This window comes from Alternaria triticimaculans (genome assembly GCF_023758025.1).
Source record: "Alternaria triticimaculans strain BMP 0046 chromosome Unknown scaffold_5, whole genome shotgun sequence".
Classification (NCBI taxonomy): domain Eukaryota; kingdom Fungi; phylum Ascomycota; class Dothideomycetes; order Pleosporales; family Pleosporaceae; genus Alternaria; species Alternaria triticimaculans.
Window position 1 is genome coordinate 821,506 of NW_026055962.1, and position 24,861 is coordinate 846,366.

General features: G+C 53.2%; 6 protein-coding genes across 6 annotated transcripts; 3 read left to right on the forward strand and 3 right to left on the reverse strand.

The window, feature by feature from the left end:
- Nucleotides 1-783: 783 nt before the first annotated feature.
- Nucleotides 784-2,103, reverse strand: J4E78_004596 (uncharacterized protein; the record flags this gene model as incomplete). The annotated part of the gene is made up of 5 exons (XM_049365224.1): nucleotides 784-962; nucleotides 1,027-1,188; nucleotides 1,559-1,919; nucleotides 1,971-2,004; nucleotides 2,057-2,103. The coding sequence occupies 5 exons, from the start codon at nucleotides 2,101-2,103 to the stop codon at nucleotides 784-786; spliced, it is 783 nt and encodes a 260-aa protein (XP_049223025.1).
- Nucleotides 2,104-2,357: 254 nt separating this feature from the next.
- On the forward strand, nucleotides 2,358-3,165 carry J4E78_004597 (uncharacterized protein; the record flags this gene model as incomplete). The annotated part of the gene is made up of 3 exons (XM_049365225.1): nucleotides 2,358-2,397; nucleotides 2,470-2,750; nucleotides 2,809-3,165. 3 exons carry the CDS (start codon nucleotides 2,358-2,360, stop codon nucleotides 3,163-3,165), a joined length of 678 nt encoding a protein of 225 aa, XP_049223026.1.
- Nucleotides 3,166-3,441: 276 nt separating this feature from the next.
- Nucleotides 3,442-4,665, reverse strand: J4E78_004598 (uncharacterized protein; the record flags this gene model as incomplete). The annotated part of the gene is made up of 1 exon (XM_049365226.1): nucleotides 3,442-4,665. The coding sequence occupies one exon, from the start codon at nucleotides 4,663-4,665 to the stop codon at nucleotides 3,442-3,444; it is 1,224 nt and encodes a 407-aa protein (XP_049223027.1).
- A 2,716-nt stretch (nucleotides 4,666-7,381) lies between these two features.
- On the forward strand, nucleotides 7,382-11,267 carry J4E78_004599 (uncharacterized protein; the record flags this gene model as incomplete). Its single annotated transcript, XM_049365227.1, has 2 exons — nucleotides 7,382-10,403; nucleotides 10,453-11,267. 2 exons carry the CDS (start codon nucleotides 7,382-7,384, stop codon nucleotides 11,265-11,267), a joined length of 3,837 nt encoding a protein of 1,278 aa, XP_049223028.1.
- A 2,403-nt stretch (nucleotides 11,268-13,670) lies between these two features.
- J4E78_004600 (uncharacterized protein) lies at nucleotides 13,671-18,097 on the forward strand (the record flags this gene model as incomplete). Its single annotated transcript, XM_049365228.1, has 6 exons — nucleotides 13,671-13,708; nucleotides 13,760-15,231; nucleotides 15,610-15,834; nucleotides 15,888-15,968; nucleotides 16,031-17,777; nucleotides 17,827-18,097. The coding sequence occupies 6 exons, from the start codon at nucleotides 13,671-13,673 to the stop codon at nucleotides 18,095-18,097; spliced, it is 3,834 nt and encodes a 1,277-aa protein (XP_049223029.1).
- A 5,328-nt stretch (nucleotides 18,098-23,425) lies between these two features.
- Nucleotides 23,426-24,766, reverse strand: J4E78_004601 (uncharacterized protein; the record flags this gene model as incomplete). The annotated part of the gene is made up of 1 exon (XM_049365229.1): nucleotides 23,426-24,766. The coding sequence occupies one exon, from the start codon at nucleotides 24,764-24,766 to the stop codon at nucleotides 23,426-23,428; it is 1,341 nt and encodes a 446-aa protein (XP_049223030.1).
- Between the last annotated feature and the right edge of the window lie 95 nt (nucleotides 24,767-24,861).

Below are 24,861 nucleotides of genomic sequence, written 5' to 3' on the forward strand. Positions count from 1 at the left end.
TAGGCATCAAGATAGGGCGAAGCATGGTTTCCCTGTCGAAGCAGTTGTCGTACGTTGCTGGAAGGCAGCATCATGGCACTAATGATGATGCTATCATGCCATGAGTGGCAGTAGAGATAGCGAGCGGATGCGCCTGGGCTGTTTCGACGGCTGTATGCACCCTCCAGTCCATTCGTGTTGTCGCCTCACGGCTCAGGCATCAAGCTCGATCCGCAAAGGGGTTTAGTCGGCAAGAGCTCCCAGTGTCTTGGGCTTTCCGGGCGCATTTGGGGGCGGTGCGTCCCGTGTCTCTGGTGATGGAGACTGGCGAGTGGTGGCGGGGAACTGTAGGTGGATTAGAAGGACTCGACGCTTGTGCGCCGTCGCAAGTCGAGAACAGCCCACTCGGATGACTTTGCGCTGCCCCTGCGTCGGCGCGGGGGTAAGACGACGTGACTATCTTCACAGCACATTTGCTGTCAAAGTGTCAAAACATTATCCGGCGGCTCTGCGCAGGGATTGAGAGATGTTCGAGAGTCTGGAAATAGCGAGACGCAGGAGATGCACCGCTCTTGGCACGGTATCCCCGCACATGGCTTGCACGCCTCATGGCCATGGCTGACCGCAAAGGCCGTACGAATGGGATAAGATGATGGTCATAGAAATTAGCTATCTCGTGCCGGTCGTCTGTATCGGGGGTCTTTGCGCAAAGTCAACGCGGGATACTAGCTTTGTGGGCCCTTTCTAGATATCTATGAACGCCATGGCGGTGCTATGGCCAGCAACTGATGCTCTGCGTCGGCATCATGCTCCAAGTTTGGCAACAAGGCGGTCTTCAATACCCTCCAATATCCATCGATGCTCTAGCACCTCCAGATTCTCGGCTTCGTTGAGAAACAGCTTATCCGGATCCTGTTCAGGACCCATCATGCCGCCCGCGCCTGGGTTGGCCATGGCCATCTGCTGAGAGACTTGGTTGGCAGCTTTAAATAACACTGTTAGCTTGACTGACTTGACCTGAGTAGGCAAATGCTCTTCCCAACATACCATTGTTGTTCCCCAGAATGAAGTTATAGACGGGCTGGAGCCCGAACAAAGTCAGGAAATACCATGACAAACTAGACACCCATCTGACGTCCAGGTCGCGCGTGCCAACTCCAGATTGCAGCATAGACTTGAATTGTGGGGTCAACGGGAAGGGTAGTTTCACTGTGCATATCGGTTAGCAACAGATCAGATTTGCTTTTACAGCTCGGGAGCAGCCGAATGTCAGAATATGCCGACTAAACGCGCCAACTAGTCGCAAACATCATGCCGACGCATATAAGAGACAAGCCACTCGCTTCGCCCTAGAAGGTAGCGCATGTAGGAACTGCTTCAGAGCCAGGCAAAGCGAAAGGCCACGCAACATGTACTCCGGCATCACCATCCGACCAACGAACACGGGAATATTCAGGCTCGCTTGGCTCCATGTGAGACTCGGTCCTGTCGTTTGAAGGATTTCGGGATGCAAGAATACTCATGATCGCGAGCCGCTTTCCCCTAGGGTGCAGGAGTATTTATAGAAAGGCAGACTTACTGATAACAAAGCCAGAGAAGAAGGCATTGATCCATCCCATGATCAGAGTCTGTGGGATCATCATCGTCATCTGCCCCTTCATCATGCCCATCATGCCCTCCATCGCCGCAGGATCACTCATAGGATTCGGCCTGGGTTTCCCCCTCAGCTCCGGCTCAGCCAAAAACTTTCCTTCCTGGTAGGCCTGCACCATGTACGCTTTGCGGGTCGCGAAGGATCCGGGCGAGAGGACCTGGGCATTCGTGCGCAGGTTGACGCCGCGCACGAGGGAGCGCTGTTGCCGGACCTTGGCGAGGTCGTGTTTCTTCGGGGTGGACTGGAGGAGTGTCATTGCGTAGTGGCGGAGGATGCCTGTCAAGACCTGGATGTATGTTAGCATCTTGTATATCCGAAAGAATTGAGTGCACTGTACCATGACCACCGTAATGGGGAGCAGAATCCACCAACTGTAGAATTATCAGCCATCTTCGTCATGTACCAGCCAACACCAGAACGTACAACAGGGCAGGATCCCGATGGATCGTCTGAACTACAGGCTGTCCCATGGTGCCGGTAGTAGAGAGAGATGCGCGGGATGCGGAGGGGGTGTGGGAGGGTGAAGGTCGGTGGTGGTGGTTGTTGCTCGACGATGATAGCTCGCCGCTGAGGCTCCGGCGGGATGTTGTGAGACCAGGGTCCGCGCTTTGCGCTTATGGAAAGGTGTCCAAAGCTACATCACCAACTGCGCAACGAGCTCCAGGCTTCACGACTACCTCTGCTCCCGTTGTGATTACAGGAACTATACAATCACAACTTCACGATGTCGGCAACACAGAAAATCGCAGTCCACTCCCTCGCCGGTATGCTTTCATTCCCGCCATCGCAACCATCTATGCATTCGCCTACAGACCATATCTAATACTCGCGATCAGACCTCAAGAACACGACCGACGATGCCCTCCCCAACTACCTCAATAGCCTCAAGTTCAAGCAGATCCACACACAGACCGATGTGCGGTTAGTCCTCGGCTACACGGCCGTTACCATCGCCGGCGCACTCTTCTACTACGACTGGAAGTTCGGCTGGGAAGCCAGCAAGCCCTACACACTGCCTGCTGTCGTCGCATACTTTCTTCTGAACACTGCATTCAGCTATTGGCTATGGTTCGTGGAGAAGGGTGTAGTGTATGAGGGAGAGGGCAAGACAGGCAGGGTATGTTCACATGCCCCATTTCCGTACCTATGTGTTAAAGAATACTGACAACATCAAGGTGAGGATATCGTCTTCCACAAAGAAGCACATTCCAATCTACGAATGCGACGTCGTCTTCACACCCGCCCCCTACGCCTCGAATCCCAAACAAACGATCCACATCCGCGCGCCCCTGACCCGGTGGTTTACCTCGGATGGCTACTTTGTCGCGAAACCCTTCCAGCAATGGCTCGCTTCTGAAGTGCCCGTGATCGGCGCTGCGGACCCCAACAACGTGGTAGAGGAGATCGGTCGCGGAAGTGCGGGCATGGACCAGACGATGAACCTGAACAGCTCGAATGCGGTGGACATCTTGCAGCAACTCAAAGCAAGTGGTGCTAAGTTTGCGAGTGGCGATGCGCAGAGAAGGCGGTAGAGGATCATATAAGGGTGGTTGGGGCTCAGGAAGGAAAGGAGACTGGCGTTGAGGTGTCGGCAACTTTACGTGGACCATCTTGCTTTGAAGGAACGGCAAAAGCGTCACAATGGTTTGGCGGGGCATGGACAAAGCCTTTCTTTGCTGCGAACGTCATTTTCGCTATCTAGGAATACTATGCAATGGCTAAGCTATGTTAAACGCCAACAAATGCCCATGAAACCAACCTCTTGGTCGTTTCCTACTATCCAATCTGGCCCTCCTACATGGCCCAAGTTATGACATCTCCTGCTCAAGCATGGGCAATACCTCAAGCTCCCTCTGGATAATTCTCTCAAACTCCTCCCTGTCTATGCCCGATGCTCTCGCCAACCGGAACAGGCTCTTGATATCCGTGCTGATATGTTGCTTGATCGCAAGCTCGGCCTGGCTGTAGTTCTCTGCCTTTCGCTCTAGCCTCTCGACCGAGTTGGTCGATGCCGAAGAAGAGGGCCGGGGGTGGTTCAGAGCGTTTGCGGTAGCGCCTTGGTCCTGCTCAATGGACTCGAGATGTACCGCGCTGTCGTTGCCATGAACACCGCTGCCATTCAGGAGACCGCTTGTGTGTGCCGGTGGCATCGACGAGTCGTAGCCGTTCGGGCCCAGGTTCGTTGTGTCGAGGGGCTCGGTCTGCGGTTCGCGTGTGTAGCTGAGAGCATTGCCATTGAGTGTCGACTCGCCAGCTGCAGGCTCCTCTTCGTCTGGGTCGTGCGCATCGAGTGCTGGCTGCACTTCCGACGCGTAGCGCTCGAAGTACTCGAGCTCTGACTGCGATGGTCCGATCTGCGTCCGGCCGCTGGTTCCTGGCGCGGGGGATCGCCTAGGCTGTGGTGTTCGCCCGGGCGTCTGGTCGTATGCAGCCCAATAAGACCCGTCGTCCTCTTCTTCTGCTTCCTCCGCAGCGGGTGCGGGTTGGACCACGGCTTGGTAGGGTGCGACGCCGTTGCTCTTGACCGACACAGACTTGCGCCTGAAGCCAGCCTCGTCAGCAGTGGGAACGTTCTCGAACCACTCGGTGCCATCGTCAACGTCTTCTGTTCCTCTCAGCTCAGCCAGTAGCCAGCGGCTTCCGCCTTCTCCACCAGTGCACCAGAGGTATGTTGGGATGATTCCATATTCACCCAGTATCAACTTGGCGTGTAGGGTCTCGGGGTCTGATCGTCGGTACAGTATCTGATCTGGTTCCTCCACTTCAATCTCGCCGGAAGCTGGGTGAGGTTCGACATTTATCTTCTCGATGATTTGCGGTAGTCGTGACGCGATGTCTCGGTCCCAGCACAACAGCGACAACCACTCGTTGGAAGACAGAAGCTGTACGCGTTGGCGGAGGATAGGCGATAGAAGGGGTAGAAGACCCGGAGGTACGTCTTTGGAAGCATTTGCTGTCGACAGACAGGCCAGCAGTGGTGGGAGCAGTTCCCTGGAATCGGGCCGTAAGATGGTTTCGTTGAGCCCAGGCATGGCAGCGGTGTGAAAAGATAAGTTGGGTATGGTGTGAAAGGTTGATCGCGCTGATTATACCCACTCGAGAATACAAGGAGCGTCCAGTATCTTGTACTGCGATCGTAGGGTCGATTGCTCCTAAGCAAGACGCCGTAATAGACAAGCCTAGGACGTTTCGTAGGCTTTGTGCTTTTCGCGTCTTTATTGTTTTGCAGAAGCCCGTACACTTCAGGCGCTTGCCGCTAGCACAGTACTATTAGGTGTTGTGCAACGCTCCAATGCTCTGTGGTGCTGTTCGTGCTGCGTGTAGGGTGCGGGCTCCGTCTGGTGATGCTATCACATGCGAATGTGGCCAGTGACGCGCTGAAATTCGCTGACGCAGATGCGGGGAAGAGAGGAAGCGACAACTGGCAGACTGTAGGACTGGAGTGAAAAAGGAAGAGGAAGAAGAAGCGCTCTGAGGCACATCTCGTTCCATTTTCGCGTCCAGCGGTGCTGCAGAAAGAGTGGATGCTGCTGTTGTTAGCCTCCGCTCCACCGAAGGGTGACTGCCGTTAGACACACCGGTTGCGATTGCCCGCACGCCTGGATCGCGACCATGGAAATGGTTAGCCCCATCTCCGAGCCTCATCAATCAGACACACTCTACATCCCATGCCCCGATGCGCCCAGAGCTCGCGGACTTTCCTCGACAAAGATTCCAAGGCTCGCAAGAAATTATTCCGTCGGCTTGAGGTTGTTTTACCGGTCCTGGCCTCACCATTCCAAGGTAGGGTAAGCAGACATCTGCAGTACATGTTCGGTACATCCAACCTGCACAAGCACTTCAATACCAGGTACGCTCTATTTCACGATGGCATCAAAAGTCCGTGGGAGAGGCCTGCAGTGACGTCAGCTTTTGCGATCGCCAGCCCTGGATCGACACAACATCTGCACAAGACCCTCATTCCGGGTACCTTACATGTTCCGGTAGTAGTACTCGAAAAGCTGTTGCGACATCCATAGCCTGGCTCGGATCTTCCGCCTGCGGCTGCGTCTCACCTGGCGCCGGCATGCCAACTCGACTGCTACCTTAACAATCTCGCGATGAGGACTATATGCATAGCCCGCTAGACCCAGCGGCGCGTTTCATGGCCACTGAAATCAGACCATTGCTGTCACTCGTGGCTTCGGCGTCTACCACAGTATGCGGCACTCGCAGCTATATATCACAACCTATGAGTGCGGCGCACTATACTTGTATCGTTTCCAGGCGAAGCGATCCTGCCATTTCCGCCATACTACTCGCCCGCAGCAACATGACAGCATGGTTCTCGAGACCTAGCCTAGATCAAGGTAGTGTACGCTGAAGACAGCAGGTCGATGTGCTCCTTCGCCATATTCCCGTGAGCCCCACAACAGCCCGGGAGACCATCCGGCTTCGCTCATAATCCAAAATTGGGGCCAGCCACTACCTTATCCGCTTGCGACGTGGCTAGGAAAGCTTCATCTCTAGGCGTGGCTGAATCGCTGATCATGCAAGGCAGTCCATGCTACTATATGCCGTCACATCGCGACATTCGCAAATCAGCGACGCGAACAGCAGCGCAACCTCATCCGTGCTGTCCATCGCACGCGTCTGATTACTAGCAGGCTTGCTACGTCGCTGGTATGCTCTCCAGAAGAGCAGTTCTAGGCTTGGCCTGCCTTTATATAGCATCAGCGTTCGGCTGCTAAACAGCTAAGCGCCAGCCTACGCGGGCGCACAACAAAGGCCGCTGCATGTTTCGCACCTCGAGCGCGGTTTGGAGTGACCGCCTCAGTAGATTTTGATGACAGGAGTTACTACAAGCATCACGCATAGCAGGTTGAATTCGCCATGAGGATATCATCTTGAAGCATAGCCACCCGCTCGCCCCATGTTCAGCCCCCTGCTCCCGCTTCTGTATAGCAACTGAGGCTGTGCCGTTTGTATCAAGCCTGCCAAGAGCGTGTCACGCATCTGCAAATCTGCCTCGAGACGCCAGTCAAGCTCACAGCTACCGTCGCGCCGTCGCGCTTGTTTTCGGTCGTTCTGCCTCTTTCTCACGACCTCATAGACATCTGGACTGCCTGCGCCCACATTGTTTCGAGACGGCGAACCTCTGCTTGGCGTGCATCGCTCTACCCCGGTCTTACCATTCTGGAGATCTTGGGGGGAATCAGCCTTGACCGGTGCCTCGACTTTCGCTCGTTGCTGCCGCTGGCTCCACCGTCGACATCGAAATCCACTCTGTTTCTACCAACCATCCAAGCACTTTACGTCGCTTCTCTGTTGTTCGCGCGCGCCGTCTCCCGATTTCGCTCGCGACCCACCCTGAAGCTGTCAACATCGTAGAGTGCCGGCACTGCCTCTAGCCTCAACGGCTCCAAACTTCCGTCCTGTGCGAGGCAGATCGCCATCCAGCTTCAAGCTACAGCAGCCTGTCCTCTTTCGCTTTCAGCCGCACTGCGATATTTCTCTCCCTCGTTCCGCCATCCCACCAACCTATCTGGGTAATCGGACGCGCTGCGACACTTTCCACTCATCTGGTTTTCTGACTTTCGCAATATTCAACATCAGTAGCCTTCAGGCAGCACTATGCCGCCCTAAGCAGCGCTGGCTACAGTCACGTTACCCTCCACACCACCTGCCCGTCGCAACCATTTGTTAATCGTCGCGACCTAATCTACTATCGACTCCACTTTCAGGTTGTTCGTTACAGCCAAAATAATCATGCAAGCAGTCGATACGCATACACAGCCCTACCAGGACCCTCGGCGTCAGCCACGCCACCCTCAGGATGTGCAGACTAGCGGCTATCAACTTGCGCCTACTGGCGGCAACTTCCTAATGCCAGACGCGCAAGGCACATTCACGTACTCTGCAGAGCCGACATCCATGGTTTACGATGGGTCCATGATATCGCTTCCCTCATCCAGCACCCCTGGGCAGGAATCCATCTTCACTCCCAACGTTGGATCCTCTCTCGACTCCTCATTACATCCGGACATGTCATATCCACCATCGAATGCCTACAATCAAGTTCAAAACTACGGTCTTTCTCCGGGATCCTACTACGGAAACGGACAGAACATCTCCCCCTCGCATTCAGTCGAGCATTTTAGCCCAGAAACAGGTTACATGAGCGATCCCAGTCACCACGATCTCAGCGCTTATGCAACACCAAATTTCAATGGACACGTTCTCGATGAATTCTCTGGCCTGACTTTTGCCGATAACGGTTCGGCCAGTAATTTTCCGGCATTCCAAGAGCATGTTGACATGTCAGCCTTGACCTCAGGGACGCTGAACACGTACAACGCTCAGCCAAGCAACCACCTCAATAACACTTCGCTAAACCTGCACCATCAATTAATGTCGCCCAGTGCGACAAACAATTCCAGTCCGGCACTAGGCGATGAGAGCTCAGCCTTCCCCTCTATGCAGTACAACGGGAACATGTCGACGCCGCCAAACCAAGCGAATCATCTACCGCATACAACACCTATCAAGCAAACCCACAGTCCAGCTCTGACGAATAGTCCCGGAAATGTTTCCATGGCAAACCCAAGGCCTCTCACGCGACACTTGACGAGTCCCATTGTACGTGTGGAGAACTATAGCAGAGAAGATTCGCCTTCGCGTTCCGACAATAGCATGCCTGCCAGCAAGCACAGCTATGGCAGTCGTCATTCTGGTAATCACCTATCACCGTATGCGCATAACGATGATTCCGATGGTGAAGCGGAGCCTCAGGAGAACGTGCGTTCGCGACCAGGAGTCCGTGGACCCGATCGCAACGAGGACGGCTCCTGGCTCACGACAGGACATTTGGGGCAGAACGGTATCAATCCTGACGAGCGCCGCCGGATGGGTGACGTATGGATCCCCAGTATCGAGGAAATTGCTGAGCAACGCTCGAAGAATGAGAAGAAGCTTGAAGTGCAGGAGTGGCTCACTAAGAGTGAGCTCGGAAGCGAGGCAGGCGAAGTAGGGCCTTCGAACGATCTACTCAAGCCCATCACAGGTCGGCGTCGAGCGAAGAGTCACAACGACATTCAACGCCGGGCTCTCCCAGATAGCTTCGGGCTGGGTGTGCGTACCAATTTCGACCGTATAGATGATTCGGGCATACCTGGACCTGGGGTGTACATTGACGAACGAAGCGATTACGGTGACTACGATTACGACGATGACGAGTCGGCAGAACCTGAATCCCCACCCGCTGCGATCGATATCAACGCAAGCCATACAGAAAACTCGTACTTTCCTCCGACACAAGAACTTATACCAAAGGATGGTACTGCTGTCAAGCCATGGGTAGATGGACCGTTGCAGCCACACCCGCCAAACCCATCGGCTCGATATCAGCCGCCCACATCCAATGCTGCGATGATGCGCTTCTTGGTGCGAGCAAAGGACGTTGAACAAGCCTCACTTGCGGCAACCGTTGGCTCACGCCGTCTCAGCGAGTCTGATATTGGTAGCATACGTGCAGCTCCCGGTGTTATCAAAGTCATCGAACCCGAGCCAAGAAAGAGCAAGGAGCGACAACGGCGGCCCAGCTTCTTGGAAAACATTCTACCCAAACGTACACCAAGCAATATACTCAAGCGCAAGGGCAGTATACCAGTGCAACAGTCTGATGCAGCCTCGGACAAGTCCAAGGAGCCCATCATCGAGAAGCCGAAACGTATAGGTAGTTGGGGTCGTCCAAAATCTCCTCGAGTTGATACAAACCTAAGCAGTCATAGCAAGGACGGAGGACAACTTAGTTCAGTAGGTCTGTCTGCGGCAGCGGGCCCGTGGTACAAAGGTCCCAAAAATGCCATCAGACGTACTCGAAGCAGGAGCGATATCGGGAGAGGGAGATCGCCTGGGCTGGCTGAGCTGATGACGCAGCACGGAGGTCCACCGATGCCTATGTTAGCTTCACCGCTCGCGGACACAGAGGCCACGAAGCCTTCCGCACAGCCAAGTCCAGCTGGAGACGATGATGAAGATGACCAAGACCCCGTTAGTATGGATCTCACAGTCCGCACCGATCCCATTGTCCCAACGTACGACGGCTTCAGAAGTCATGCTAGACAACTTAATCCACGCCTGGCTGATTTCATGGTTGAGCGTATCACCCAGGAGCAGATGCGCAGATACAAAAGATTATTGGAGTTCAAGGTCAAGCATCTCAACGCCGTACAGCATAAGAATTGTGCCTCTGCAAAGTTTTGTACTGACCTCGGTGGTGAGGCGAAGCAACTCCCTCCGAAAGCTGGCGCCAAGGATGCCGAAACTCCTTTTATCGGTTTCCAGGTCACTGCACCTGGTTCTTCCGACGACGATGGCGAGCCCCCACTAGAAGGTAATGTGGCTCCTGCCGCCTTCCCATCAGGCGTACCCCTTCCCCCTGTCAAGCGCCTACCAGCCGAGTTCGAATGCACGTTGTGCTTCAAGGTCAAAAAGTTCTACAAGCCGTCCGATTGGACCAAACATGTGCATGAAGACGTACAGCCTTTCACGTGCACCTTCCCCAATTGCGGGGAACCGAAATCATTCAAGCGCAAGGCGGACTGGGTCAGACACGAGAACGAGCGACACCGTCAGCTGGAGAACTGGACATGTCAGATTGCAGACTGCAACCATACCTGCTACCGCAAGGACAACTTCGTGCAGCATCTCGTTCGTGAGCACAAGATAGCTGAGCCACGGCAACGTACCCGAGCCGCTCACAAAGACGCGACAGTAAATGGTGACCAGGGTGAGACGGGCAAGTCTTTTTGTTTGAGATCTCGCTAACGCCAAGGCAGATGACATTTGGGCCATTGTCGAAAGATGTCGTCGCGACACGACTAAGCAACCCAAGGACGAGCCATGCCGGTTTTGTGGCAACATCTGTACGAGCTGGAAGAAATTGACTGTTCACTTGGCAAAACACATGGAGCAGCTCAGCATGCCCATTCTTACGCTTGTGGACCAGAAGCAGCTCAACGCGGACAGCATCATTAGCCCCGTGGTAGAGCTACCCGAAAGCCGCAAGCTCTCCATCACTCCAGGCCGTTCGCCACTAGATAACCCGTCGCGCTACAATCCTAATGCCGCATATGCACCTGGTATCGACCCTCGCAGTCTTTACCCTCAGGAAACAAAATCTCAGGCAGGATCTACGCCGATGCAAACCTACCCCCCACCGCAAATGGCACCGCCACCGACTCAGACTAGCGGTTATGCGAACTATGTGGCAAACAATGCCACAAATTTCACGAACCAGACCTACCCAGGCCTCCAGGTCCCTCGGAAGCCACACAATGGCTATACGAACGGGCTGCAAATTCCTAGTCAGCCATACCAGAATGGGAATATGCAGAATGGGGTACAACAGTATGGCATGAATCCTGTTAATACTGTTCAACAACAGCAATCGCTGTACACGGACTCTCCGGTCGACGCTACGACTACACCTTTTCCTTCCTACTACACCCAAGAGCCGCAGGGCTTGACGACTGAGATGCCGAATATGGGTTACGATACCAACAACGCTATGTCTTACCAACAAGGCAGCACCTACCCTGCCATGTCGTATCTGACGGCACAACACAACTATCAATACCAACATCAGCAATAGACGGGGATGGATTATGGGAGGGGTTTCGATCGACACGCCCATAGTACAGGCGTAGGGTCTGATTTTGTTTTGGCTCACTTTGATTTCGTACGATATCCACTCTTGCACAGCGGAAGAGGTTTTCATGTTTACGAGGCGAATTTGGTTTAGACGCGTTACGATACCTACTGTCGCTTCGGATTCGAATTGGATCGACTACATTGTCGCATCTGATGGTGCAATAGGCATGCATGGTACTATAGACATCGGCGCGTTAATTGCATCAATTTCTCAATGCCTCGATTTTCCATACTTTGTTGTTCGCTCCATACGATATAGTACCATTGGTGAGATACATCGTAGATACATCGTAGACTGGAAGCTGCGACCCACTTAAAGCCCCTAGGTACCTTCCACTCCACAAAGGCGTGATTGCACGACAGCCATCGCCAGCGCCACTAAAACTCCTTTGCGCGAGTGCAATGCCTGACTTATTTTCAAACTTCCAGCCCCCGCGCCCTGTCATACACACATCAGCGCGGCGTGCTAAATCGATCGCGCCGCCGGGGAGGAACCCGGTCCGAGACTGTGATTGGCTGCATGCGTCTCCCACGCACATGGAGGACTCTCAACACAGCCACCCGCAACTTGGAGTCCTCCATCTGCAATTCGGTGAACGGCTCGCTAGGTGCAGCCCCAGCACGAATGAGCTGTCAGAAAGAGAAAGAGGGCAAAGAGGGCACCGGTCGCCTTCCTGGTAGCGCCCCTGCGCGAGGAGGACTGGGAGGCCGCCCACATGCGGCGCAACCTCGCCATCGCGATCACAGGCATCCAACTGCGATAACCACTGCGTGTGGAAAGAAACCGTGACGACATACTACAGTCCCCTTTTTACCCATCTCGAATCGAAGTCCTCCAATACAGCCAGTGCAGGGCAAGTGCACGCGATGAGGTGACAGCGTCTTGGTATCGAAGCCTTTCCTCATATCTCACCGGCAGGCAGCGCATGTCCGTGCGCATGGACACGAAACGGAGGACCTCACACACATTACCTGTTACATGTACCCATCTGGCTTGTCATCTTAGCAGATTGGGGCGGTGTGCTGCAGCTGGAATCTACTAATGCACAGCTGCGCGCCTGTTCCTCTGAAACGGTTTGCGTACGGCGTTCCTTGAGGCAGGCGTAAGGCTTCCACATCGCAGCAGGCTGACGATCTGAGATTAGAGGTGTGTGTTGTTGTTGCCTTTTCTATACTCTTATTTCTCTTCTTGTCTCTACTTATATACTGATGCTTGTACGACGATGATGCCTCTTTCCATGTTCGAGAGCTGGTTGGGATGAATTGGGTGGCATGTTGGTGCCTGAGGCAGCCCCGAAAGATGCTGACCCATGATAGTGAACATGTCACTCCACAACCAGAACGGGGACTATCAACAGTCGTATAACATTTCAGTTCCCAACCAATACTATGGCCGCCAGATACCTGCATTGCACATAGATCCTGTGCAGACGCAGCAGAGCACGTTTTCCCAACAACCACGGAGTGCACATAGTGTACGGAGCCAAAGATCTAGCTCATCAGCCTCCTTACATACCCCAAGGACTTCATCACATACGAGAGGCTTTGATCGTATGAATCATCTTCAGACCAATCTCTCTCTGTTAGATAATGGTATTGGATCCCATATGCCGAGGGATTTTGACCTTCTCGATCCACGATATGTCCGGCCTTATCATGGCCCGACTGCAGGCAGAGGGCCGGAGCCAGCATGGAGTCCGTACAATATGAGGCTATCTCAGTCTGGTAGCTCTCATGATCTTTCCCCTCGATCGAATGTGAATTTCCAGTTCCCATGGAGTCCGGGGTCTGACATTGAGAGTCAGGCTTTGCCATCTGACGAGGGTTACGTTTCGCGGAACACCAAGTCGGTCATAAGCAATGATCCCGATCATCTCCATCAGGAACTATCGGCAAGTTTCATGTCAGATATTAACAACATGCATGTCGAGTCTGCCACAAGCGAGGCTCCTACGATGTCACGGATGCCTTCAGATCAACGATCCCATGTCAGCAGTCGTAGTGGGAGGTCGAGGTCAAAGAAAGACTTTCCATGCTATGAGTGCTCAGAAGTACTCAAGTGCAACTCAGAGTTCAAGTGCGTATGGGCATCACTATAAGATGACCATGTGCTGATGAAAGTGACAGGAAACACATGCTCAAACACAGCAAACCCTTCAAGTGTGACGTACCCGGCTGCAAAAGGGTAGAGGGATTCACAACTACGAACGATCTTGAGCGGCATCAGAAAAGCCTACATCGGAAGGACATTGACAAGAAGTCCTATCAGTGTGCTGTGGAGGATTGTAGGAACAAAGAGAAAATCTGGCCACGTCTAGACAACTTCAAGCAGCATGTTGAGAGAATGCACAAAGATGAGAACGTACTCGATCTCGTAGAAAGGTAGATTTGCACATTTCATGCTTGAAGAGTTAGCTAAGCTGACATTGATAGATCGGTATGGCGTCCCAGGCGAGCCGACTCTCCCATAGAGGGTAAAACGACTGTTACACCCCTGGACATTGGGTCAACAGTAGCTGGCATGGAGATTCCCTTCTCCATAAGCCCAACGATGGGCAACATCTCTATGATGGACTTTCCCATGATACAGGATGCCAGATACCTATCTTCGCCAAGCCAGGACTCATTGTTTGTGCCTAAAGCACAGCCACCACCTCGGCTCTCTGGACCTGGGTTTACTTCCGCACCACACAACAGTCGTGTTCAGAAAACGTCGAAGATGACTCGTTCTCGGCACAATGCACCGGGGATACAAGATGCTCTCTCCACTATCAAGGCCGCTCCTGGCGCGTCTGGAAGTAACCACGTCAAGATTCAAAAGTCCTCACAGGGTTCTTCTTTATCCAACGCACCCCAGACTAAGGCTGAGCAGCAAGCGCTAGAGCTCAAGAGGAAGTCTGAACAACGCTTGCATTCGCCGGAGCCTGTGGATATTGAGAGTCGCATACTAGAGTTGCTGCAAAAGGTCAATCGCGACGATAGATCCAGGAGGCCGTCCAAGTCTGAGAAGAATGATGCATTGTTAAAGATGATGGCTGAGCTTGTCAACAAAGGCCCAAGAACCCCCGACACAGAACAGCGTCGCTCCAGCAAGAGCTCTTCAAACAATGACAAGACATGTCCGATGTCTGGCTGCGAATTTGCGGTCGCTCGTGATTGCGATCTGCGTAAGCATATCAAGCGACATAACAGGCCTTATGGATGCACATATCCCAAGTGCCACAAACGCTTTGGCGCAAAGTCAGATTGGAAGCGCCACGAGAACAGTCAGCATTTCCAGCAGGAAGCCTTCCGCTGCGGCCAAGAACTTCAGACAGGTCAGGTCTGTGGTGTGCATCTATACCGCGAAGGAGCGTTCAAGAACCACTTAGAGAGGGAGCATAAGATGGCGTGTGAAGTTGCTCAAGAGCGTGTCAACCTCCGCAGGATTGGCAAGAACTGCCAAGGTACCTTCTGGTGTGGCCTGTGCAAAGACATAGTGCGACTCAAAGAGCGACGCAATGCAGCTTGGGATGAGCGGTTTGATCACATCGCGCGTCACTTCGAGAAGGAGAGGAGAAATATCGATGACTGGATCTGTGCTGAAGAGAATCGACCGAAGAAAGAGCTGCTCGAAGAGAAGAAGAAACGAGACTACTTTGACGATGAGGACGAGAGGGACAAGGACGGCGATGTGGATGCTCCTGGAGATGTGGATGACGATGTTCCACAGCCGCACCCGTCGCAGCCTCCTCCAAACAACATGCCCAAGATGCCGATGTCAAGCCATGCATCGATGCGGCCCTCGCCACTTGCAGGTGATATCGCGCTAGGAACTGCAGTAAAACGACAGCGTTCAGAAGATTCGGCATATGGCGAACGACACCCAAAGCGAAGACAAAAGACCCTAGTAACAAATCGCTATTGTGTAAGTTACCTGTCTCGGCTATTTGCAACAATGCTAATAAATACAGTGCGTATGTCAGAACCCTTGCGGTGTTGTAGATGTTGCTTGCGCCAACTGCAACCATCGCGTCTGCGCCAGTTGCAGTGTTGAAGAGATGGAGACTTTCATGATGGATTTCTTTTGCGCAGACTAGTGATATCTCAGAGCGCAGATCCAGATTCCCAGTAGACAATTTTCGCATATGTGAATCGACATAAAGTGAAAGAATGTTGTGTGTTGAACGGCGCTCCGTGGCTGTCGCGGACATGGTGATAGTGATGACGTTGCAGGGATGTTGAAGGTCGGCGAAACCAAATGCCGAGGCGTGGAGTTGGAAACGTGTGCTCATGAAGCATAGCTCTCGAGAAGTTCCGTGACGCGGCCTTGCGACCAACAACCTCACCTTCCTTAACTTCTCCTGCAAACATGGCCGCCGCCGTAGATGACGGGCAGCTTCTCAAGCAGGCGACCGGCCGCAATACTCGAGGCTTGCTCCGGGTCATTATCCTGTGCCTCATCGCTGCCGCCGCCGTAAGCAGTCGTCTGTTCTCCGTAATCCGCTTTGAGAGCATCATCCACGAGTGTCAGTACTACAATTGGGGAATGGAAGGGCAATTGACTGATTATGCAATGCAGTCGATCCGTGGTTCAACTTCCGAGCGACGAAATACCTGGTACAGAATGGCTTCTACAGCTTCTGGGACTGGTTCGACGACCGTACGCATCTCCGCCGCATGCCCCAATGCCATGTAGCTACAACGGACTGACATGGAATGCAGGAACATGGCACCCTCTTGGACGAGTCACGGGTGGTACTCTCTACCCCGGACTGATGGTCACCAGCGGTGTCATCTACCACGCCCTCCGCGCTCTCGCCATGCCCGTCGACATTCGAAACATCTGTGTCCTCCTCGCGCCTGCCTTCTCAGGTCTTACCGCGCTCGCGACCTACCTCCTGACCTCCGAGATGGTCCCGTCGCCCTCGGCCGGTCTGCTCGCCGCAGCCTTCATGGGCATCACCCCCGGTTACATCTCGCGATCCGTCGCTGGAAGTTACGATAACGAGGCCATTGCCATCTTCCTGCTCGTCTTTACCTTCTTCCTGTGGATCAAGGCAGTCAAGCTCGGATCCATGTTCTGGGGTGCATTGACTGCGCTGTTCTACGGATACATGGTGTCAGCGTGGGGTGGATACGTCTTCATCACCAACTTGCTGCCCCTGCACGCTTTCGTCTTGATCTGCATGGGACGATACAGCCCGAGATTGTACGTCAGCTACACTTCGTGGTATGCGCTCGGTACGCTTGCGAGTATGCAGATTCCCTTCGTCGGTTTCCTGCCTATCCGCAGTAGCGAGCACATGTCCGCGCTCGGTGTCTTTGGCCTCCTCCAGCTGGTGGCCTTTGTCGACTGGGTTCGCGCACAGCTTCCCGGCAAGCAGTTCCAGACGCTGCTCCGCGCTCTGGTTCTGAGTGTCTTCCTCATCGGTGTCGGAGGACTGGTGCTTCTCACCGTCTCTGGTGTCATTGCGCCCTGGACTGGCCGTTTCTACTCGCTCTGGGATACCGGATACGCCAAGATTCACATTCCCATCATTGCCTCCGTTTCCGAGCATCAGCCTACCGCATGGCCCGCTTTCTTCTTCGATCTCAACATGATGATCTGGCTCTTCCCCGCCGGTGTCTACCTGTGCTTCCGCACTTTGACCGACGAGCAGGTCTTCATTGTCATCTACGCTGTGCTCGCCAGTTACTTCGCTGGTGTCATGGTCCGTCTCATGCTCACTTTGACTCCCATTGTCTGCGTTGCATCGGCAATCGCTTTCTCGCAGATTCTCGACACCTACCTCGACGTCAAGACCCCCAAGCCCGTCACCGAGAACGGCAGCACCGATACCGCTGCAGTCGCTGCTGCAGCTATCCTTCCCGAGGGTCTCCGATCTACACGCAACCCGCTCGTCGGCATCTACTCGTATGCCTCCAAGCTTACCGTCGCCGGAACCGCCGCCATCTACCTCATGCTGTTCGTTCTGCACTGCACATGGGTCACTTCGAACGCCTACTCTTCGCCCTCCGTCGTGCTCGCATCCAGACTTCCTGACGGTAGCCAACACATCATCGATGACTACCGTGAGGCATACTACTGGCTCAGGCAGAACACCCCCCAGAACGCCAAGATCATGTCCTGGTGGGACTACGGATACCAGATTGGTGGTATGGCCGACCGCCCAACCCTTGTCGACAACAACACCTGGAACAACACGCACATCGCTACCGTCGGTAAGGCTATGAGCTCCAGGGAGGAGGTCAGCTACCCCATCATGCGTCAACACGAGGTTGATTACGTACTGGTCGTCTTTGGTGGTCTACTTGGCTACTCTGGGGACGACATCAACAAGTTCCTCTGGATGGTCAGGATTGCCGAGGGTATCTGGCCCGATGAGGTCAAGGAGCGCAACTTCTTCACTCCACGAGGCGAGTACCGTGTGGACGAGGAGGCCACCCCCACTATGAAGAACAGCTTGATGTAAGTGATTTAGTCCCACCAACTCCAGCAGCTACTGACAGCATAACAGGTACAAGATGTCCTACTACAACTACAACGCGCTGTTCCCCGCCGGACAAGCCCAGGACCGTGTCCGTGGCGCGCGCCTTCCCGCACAGGGCCCCGAGCTCAGCACCATCGAGGAGGCCTTTACCAGCGAGAACTGGATCATCAGGATCTACAAGGTCAAGGATCTTGACAACTTTGGTCGCGACCATCAAAGCGCCGTATCGTTCGACAAGGGCCACAAGAAGAAGCGGTCCACCAAGAGGAAGGGACCTAGGGTATTGAGAGTTGAGTAGATGTGGTGGTCGTATCAAAATCTTGCTAGAGATCTATAGCATTTGTACAAATAAGAAGCCACAATGGCATTGTTCGCAGGCGGGTGTCTGGGAAGAAATAAAAGAATATTAAGTCCCATTGTCGGTATCCTTGAGGTGAGTTGCGGTGAGATCGACTGTTATGATTGGAGATGCGGTTTCGCAGTCGCGCAATCCTGCTTGTGCGTCTGCTCTTTCACTTTGACTCCACGTTCGTCGACATGCTTTCTCACATGCTTTTCCAACTATCATTTGTCTACCCCACATCTCTCTCTGTCGCTCCTTCCTCTTAACACCTGCTCGCGCTTTCCCGGTCGCCCACGTGGGACCCACGACCAGGGCCAGTCCTCCGGCTTCCCTCCGCCTTCGAGTCGCACGTCCGCACCTGCTCAAACCACAATATGGCGAACGAAGAACAGAGAAGGGCCTTTGAGTCGTATATGGGCCGCACTGGCGGCAGTGGCAGTAACGGGCAAGGCCAAGATCAGGGCCAGCCAATTCCTCAGTACCCCGGCTCCTTCGCACGGCCAGCCAATTCGTATCTTTACAATGTGTAAGTGCGCCATTGTCGCCTGAGACCAGAAGTTGGCTGACAGCAAGAATAGACGTAATCATGTTCGGCCCCATCTCATCGACGCCCGCGCGCAGTGCGTCAGCAAATATAGAACTTGGCTTACCCACCGTGTAGCAATTCCAAGGGCTCGGAGTCCCTCCCGCAGCACCCACGCCTCCGCCAGCTGCCTCGTCCGTCGCTTCTTTTCCCGGATACCAGGGAGGCTATCCTCAACAAGCTGGATACCCTCAGCAAGCTGGATACCCTCAACAGGCTGGATACCCTCAACAGGCTGGATACCCTCAGCAGGGTGGATACGGCCAGGGCGTGTACAATCATCTGGGGATCCCACAGCGCCCACCACCGCTCCTAAGCCCTCAGTCACAACAACAGGATCAACAGCAGGCACCGCCAGTAGCCGGACGACAAGGGCACGCTCATATTCCTCAGGGCTACGACGCACGACCACCGCCTCCGCCAGGGTACAACGCCGACTGGCAGCATAGCAATCTAGGTTCTGGAATAGAACGTCGACGAGTCGCTCCTCTTACGAGCGCGATGGTACCATCCTCACGCAATACGCAGCAGGAGATCATGGAGTCAAGATCGAGGCAGACAAGCGAGCAATACCACTACGAACAATACGGTCGATCACATGCTGCGCAAGCACCACCCCCGCAGGTAGAAGAATTGGCTGTGCCAGTTATGCTCTGTCACACCTGCAGCCACTGCGGCGAGATGCGCTCCGCAGGTTTCCATCGCAATAACCCGGTCCTTCCTGGCAAGCCCATGATCCCCACACCCTGTCGAAGGTGCAAAAAGAAGCTTGCAGGCTCACATCGTTCAAGCAGCAGATACAGGTACATTCGAAGATGTACGGCCGAGGAACCCTGCGACTGGCCTAAAGAATGTGTCCACATCGACATCGACCATGACGAGCGTAGGGGCCGAAGACAAGATAGAGAGGAGATCTATGTCTCGCGATACTCTCCCAGTCGTCCACGTATTATCAAACGATCATCCAGTCAGGCGCGCCTGGGCTTGCGAGTACTTCAACAGCCGCCACAAGAGTTTAGATCGGAACGAAAGCTCAAAACCTCTTCATTGAGTCCTCGCCGCTCTTCAAGGTATGCTGGTGAAGTTTGGCCCCCGCCTGACATCGTCCGCACTAGGGAAACACGGTCGGATGAAGTGTACCCTGCGCCACCTCCACTACTTCCTAGTCTTACCTCAAGATCTGACGAGGTGTGGCCTCCTCCAGACGTTGTCCGTACTCACTCCTATAGGAAGTTCGAGAAAAGTCCACCGCGCCGGGCAAGTTCAAGGATCATCGAACTCAGTCCGTCGCCCCCACCGCCGACGAGATCTTCGAGAGTTGTTTATCGGAGCGAGTCTCAGGAACGTCGGACTAGGAGTGCAAGTAGATCTCCAATTCGTGTTAGCCTCCGGGCTGAAAGGCGAAACGAGGAAGCGGAAGCTCGTCTCATGTCGCATCCGAGGCCGTACCACCCGATTGGACCAGAGCAGCGTAGCTTTCTCAAGGCGTCGGATGAAACTTCGAGCAATGCTGATTCTATGCCACGTCGCCGTTTGGATTCACCTAGTCGGAGCATCCTGAAGCCCCTAGGCACCGAGCACGAAACCTCCCACAGGCGAAGAGATACCATGCGCGAAAGTCAGCAGAGCATGCGCGTCGAAGTCGGAGGACCTCGTGTTCACTTTGGTGGTGGAAGAAGGCAAGAAGAGCCAGTACTTGAGCCAAGAGGAAGATCAAGGTATGCCGACGAACGACTGGCGAGTGGCGACAAGTACGAGCATTACCGAGAGTACTCCCGCCATCGGGTTGTAGACGATCCTCCACAAGAGCCACTATCCCAGGACTTTGAGAGGATCCGTATACGGCACTCATCGCCATCTCCAAGAAGGGAGTACGAAGAGGAAATTCGCATTGATCGACAGCGCCGTATTTCACCTTCTCCTCCGCCCTCAAGACGGTTTGAGGAGGTACTCGTGCGGAACATCTCTCCTCTTCCCTCACGTCGCACACCCCGTCTTCCGCCCTCTCCTCTGTCACCTGAACGGCCACCGCGGCCACTATTTCGCCATGTCTCCCGCCCACGAGCACTCGAACGGACTCGTTCTATGACTCCACCGCCTAGTCGCCGAAGACAAGAAGATGACGATACCGATTCGGAGAGCGCACATTCAGCTGAGATCAATGATACCAGAAGCTGGAGGGGTATCGATGAAAATGGACAACCTGCTACATTTGTGGAAGAGAGGAGGGCGGTGAGGATGATCGATCAGGGAAGTGATAGAGGTGGGCTTGCGAGAGAGTATCGTGAGATGGGTAGAGGCCCGAGGCTGGATACGAGAGAGCGAGTGACTAGTCGGAATTGGAGAGACGTCTAGGCTGTTGGAGGTGATGGGTATGTAAAAGTCTGGCACTGGCGAGCTGTGTGGTTGCTATGCTATGAGGCGGAGCATACTGGGATTGGTTTTGAACGATTACTGATGCATAGATACCTACGATAACTCTTTAGATTTCTTTCAATGTCCTGTTTTCAGCGAAAGCAGATCTTGGATCAGGTGATGTCGGATTCGAGCGATTCTCTACTAATACGTTCCTGGGGCATGCGCACGCACAGGCCTTCAGCGACACCTACTTAAGCTCAACGCCTGCCGCTTCCTTACTTTCCATATCATCTTTCAAACCTGAAATATCCAAAACAGCAAAGCCGCCCAATGTGGAGTTTCTCCTAGCTTTCAAAACTGCACTGCTGAAAATCCTATGCTGAGAAGGACGCTCTCTCTTCTCCTACCTTTATTACTTTCTCAAAAAAACAAACCTCCAAAAGACGACCGTCACATCCAAATTTCTCTGGGCTCTCCGTCGGAAGTTTCTCCAAATTGCCAGATCAACATGCCGTGTGCGCATTCCAAACATGTCAACGATGCGGCTATGGCTAGGAAGTGTTCGCCATCGCTCTCTTCCACAAACTCCTTGTCTTCGGAGTGAGAAAAGCGTGGAGAAAAAATTTGATGAGACTGAGTGTTCACTTTCACGCAAAAAGAAAAGAGGTAGAAGCTATCGCAAATGGCGTGAGTAGTGCTGGGTCGGGTATAAAACCTCGACTTGGTACTGCTATTCTCCTTTCATACACTGTACTTATCCCCCTAAAATCAATAGAAAACGCTTCGGTGTTCCAAAGAGTATCGAGAGCATGCGCGATGTGTTCTGCGTTGTTTGAACAAAAACCATAGACAATCAGTCTATGTGTGAGCAGGAACTCGAGCCTGCTGAACGTATGTTTGAGTGTACGCTGCAGCATTCACATAAAAAATTTTGATGTTCTTTTCGGAAAATACAGGTTGGAAACATGTACTTGCGCACGTCATGGAGAAGACCGAGGAGACTGGCTATCCTGTTGTCGGATACATGAACACATGTGTTCATCTTCAAAAACACGAGGATGTCATTTGATGGTTTGAGACTGCTCAGACAGTCACTAACTATGCGCTAACACTATGGTGTTCGCTGATATGTACTGATGCTGGATACTGATCCGCAACATACTTGGCCATGACTTGTATAACAAAGCTGGTATAGCGCACTGACCGCTCACATATATAAAACCCCGTTTCTGCACCTCACAGTCTTCCTCTTATCAACCCAAGCTGCTCGGTCTCCAACTCAAAATATTGAGATGCTCTTTCATGTCTTCTTACCAAAAAAATCGAGGGCGTCGAATTATGTCCTGGCGCGAGCTGAGAACGGAATTCATCCAGGGGCTATTGACATTCAAAATACACACTATACAACAAAATGTCCCGTTTCGACGATACGAGGGACACACAAATCTTTTGGTTCTGTTCTCTTTCTCTTTTCCATGTCTCGAAGCCCGACTGTGCTAAATCAAAAGTACGCTGCAACTATCGCATGGCCGATCCTCCTGGACTCTAGTGCAAAACCAAAAGGATTCAATGCCATGTCTAAGGAAAAGAGAGCAATGAATTTATACGCAAACTTCTCAATGATACATCTTACGATTAAAACGCCGGTACTTCCGAGAAACGAAAAAAGGGTGCATGGTAGACATGTAGCCGTCGTACAAAACTTCAAAGTTCCTGACGACAATGGGATGCTTTGTGTGCATCTGAAACAGGTCGCATACTCATGTTGCTGTTTAAAACTGATACCGACGGCTATATAAAGCCTGTCATCTACGCTTTGCGCTTCTGCTTTCTCTACCACTCTCTTACGCGAGGTAGCACTTCAAAAACTACGACGAACTTCGGCATGGTGTTTGTGTCCCAAAATGACCACCGAAAAGAGCGATGTGCGAGCTTTGGCTGTCTCTCGTACTCTATTGCTTTGTCCCAACCTCCGTTGGTGTGTGCTGGCAAGACCGTGCTGAACCGAATGTCGGTAGCTGGTCAAAATGATCTTGAAAGATGTAGAATAATGGTTCACCTGAATTGAGAACCAAACAAAAAGCGCTTCGATGTTAGATTATGAGTAATGGTAATCTTTTTAGACATCACTAATTCAGCCAGCTATGCAAATGTATGCCGTTTACATCGAACAAAGGAGCTGGTCTGACATGGTGATGTCCATGTAAGAAGGTCATGCCATTGTTCGTTCTAGGGCTACGTACAAGCCCTGTGTGACTGGCGAAGATGATATCTTCTCGCTTGATTGTGGCCGTAGCCTATGTTTCCCAATCCTTACCCCATGCTATTATCGCCCCCTCGTTCTATGCTGACTCCAACACCTTGCTCTGCAACGAGCAGAGCTCTACAATCGTGCTCACACTGCCCACTTCTTGCCGGGCAGCCTGCAGACGCTCCTTCACCAGTTTATCAGTAGCCGCCTCAGCTTCCCGTGCTGTCTTACCCCATGCTGCGACTTCCTTCGAACCAGCGGGCAGGAGATGGCTTTCACCAGAGAGCCGGAGGAGCGCTTCCTCAATGTCTTGGTCTGCGGATGCTATCTGACTCTGGAGGTATACAGATTGCTGGAGTAGAGAACGCTCGTTGTTGGCTATCTGGGTAAGATGCGGGAGGTAAGGCAAGAGTTTGGTGATTGGCCGGATAGGCTTCGTTGCTGCGGCTTTGCTGTCTTCGTTGGGTGTAGTTTGACCGCCGTTCTGATCATCAGCCTGAACATCCAGTGGTTGTTGGAGGCTTGCATGAGCTTCGAGCAGACTAGCACGAGCTTCAATGTACTTGTTGTACGATTCTCGTATCTGTGTTTCTGCTGATGCAAGATCGACAGGTGCCGCGACGTTGACTGGACGTTTGACGGGTGAGGCATCCTCAAGGAAAACACTGTCCTCTTCCATCTTGGCCAACTCCCCTTGCACCCAATCAACGAGCTCGTCTCTTGCTCGCTCAAGTGCATGAACTTGCGCTTGTAAGCTGGGCTCACCCGGCATCTCGTCCTGGGCCTTTTGCCTCGCGGCCTGGGCGCGCTCCATGGCTGTTCGCGCCTCGAGAACCTCCTGCTTCAGCTTAAAGACCCAGTTTTGATCATCTTCGGCTTGCGATAGTTGCTCTAGCCTCTCAGCCGGTAAGTCTGGTTGCTCGCCGATGGCGCTTTTGATGGAAGCTCTTGGGTCAGCCGCAGCGGTCGATGGCTTTGCGGTGAGGAGCTTGTCTAGAGACTCTTGGATGACCTGAAGTTCTGCGTAGCGCCGGCGCTGTCGTAGTAAGGCAACATAACCTCGCGTAACTTCGTTGTCGTATTCTGATTCTGGCTGCGTTGGGTTCTCGTCTACGTAGCGGTTGCGTAGATCTTCTAATGACGTCTGAAGTTCACGGTGTCTTGTTTGCGCTTGGGAATTGGCCCGCAGAGCCTGTAGATATTCCAAACGAGTGTCCTTCAGGCCTGGAGGGTTGGTGTTGGCCGCAGATAGGTTCTGTGGGCACTCATGGTTCAGATGCTGGTTCTGGGTCGCTGCATTGACGGGCCTCAGGCTTGAGGTGAGATACTTGGAAAGAGCGCGTCGAATCCTTAGCGTGTCTTCCCGATTGTTTATGTATGACGACAGTGCGCGGTCGACTTCGGGTATCGGACATGTTGTTTGGGCTGGCATGATCGGAAGTTGTCTGCACCCCGCAACAGAGAGAATAACTAAAACGAAAGCGAACCCGGAACTGTGCGCGGATCTTTCAAGAAGGGACTAGTTCT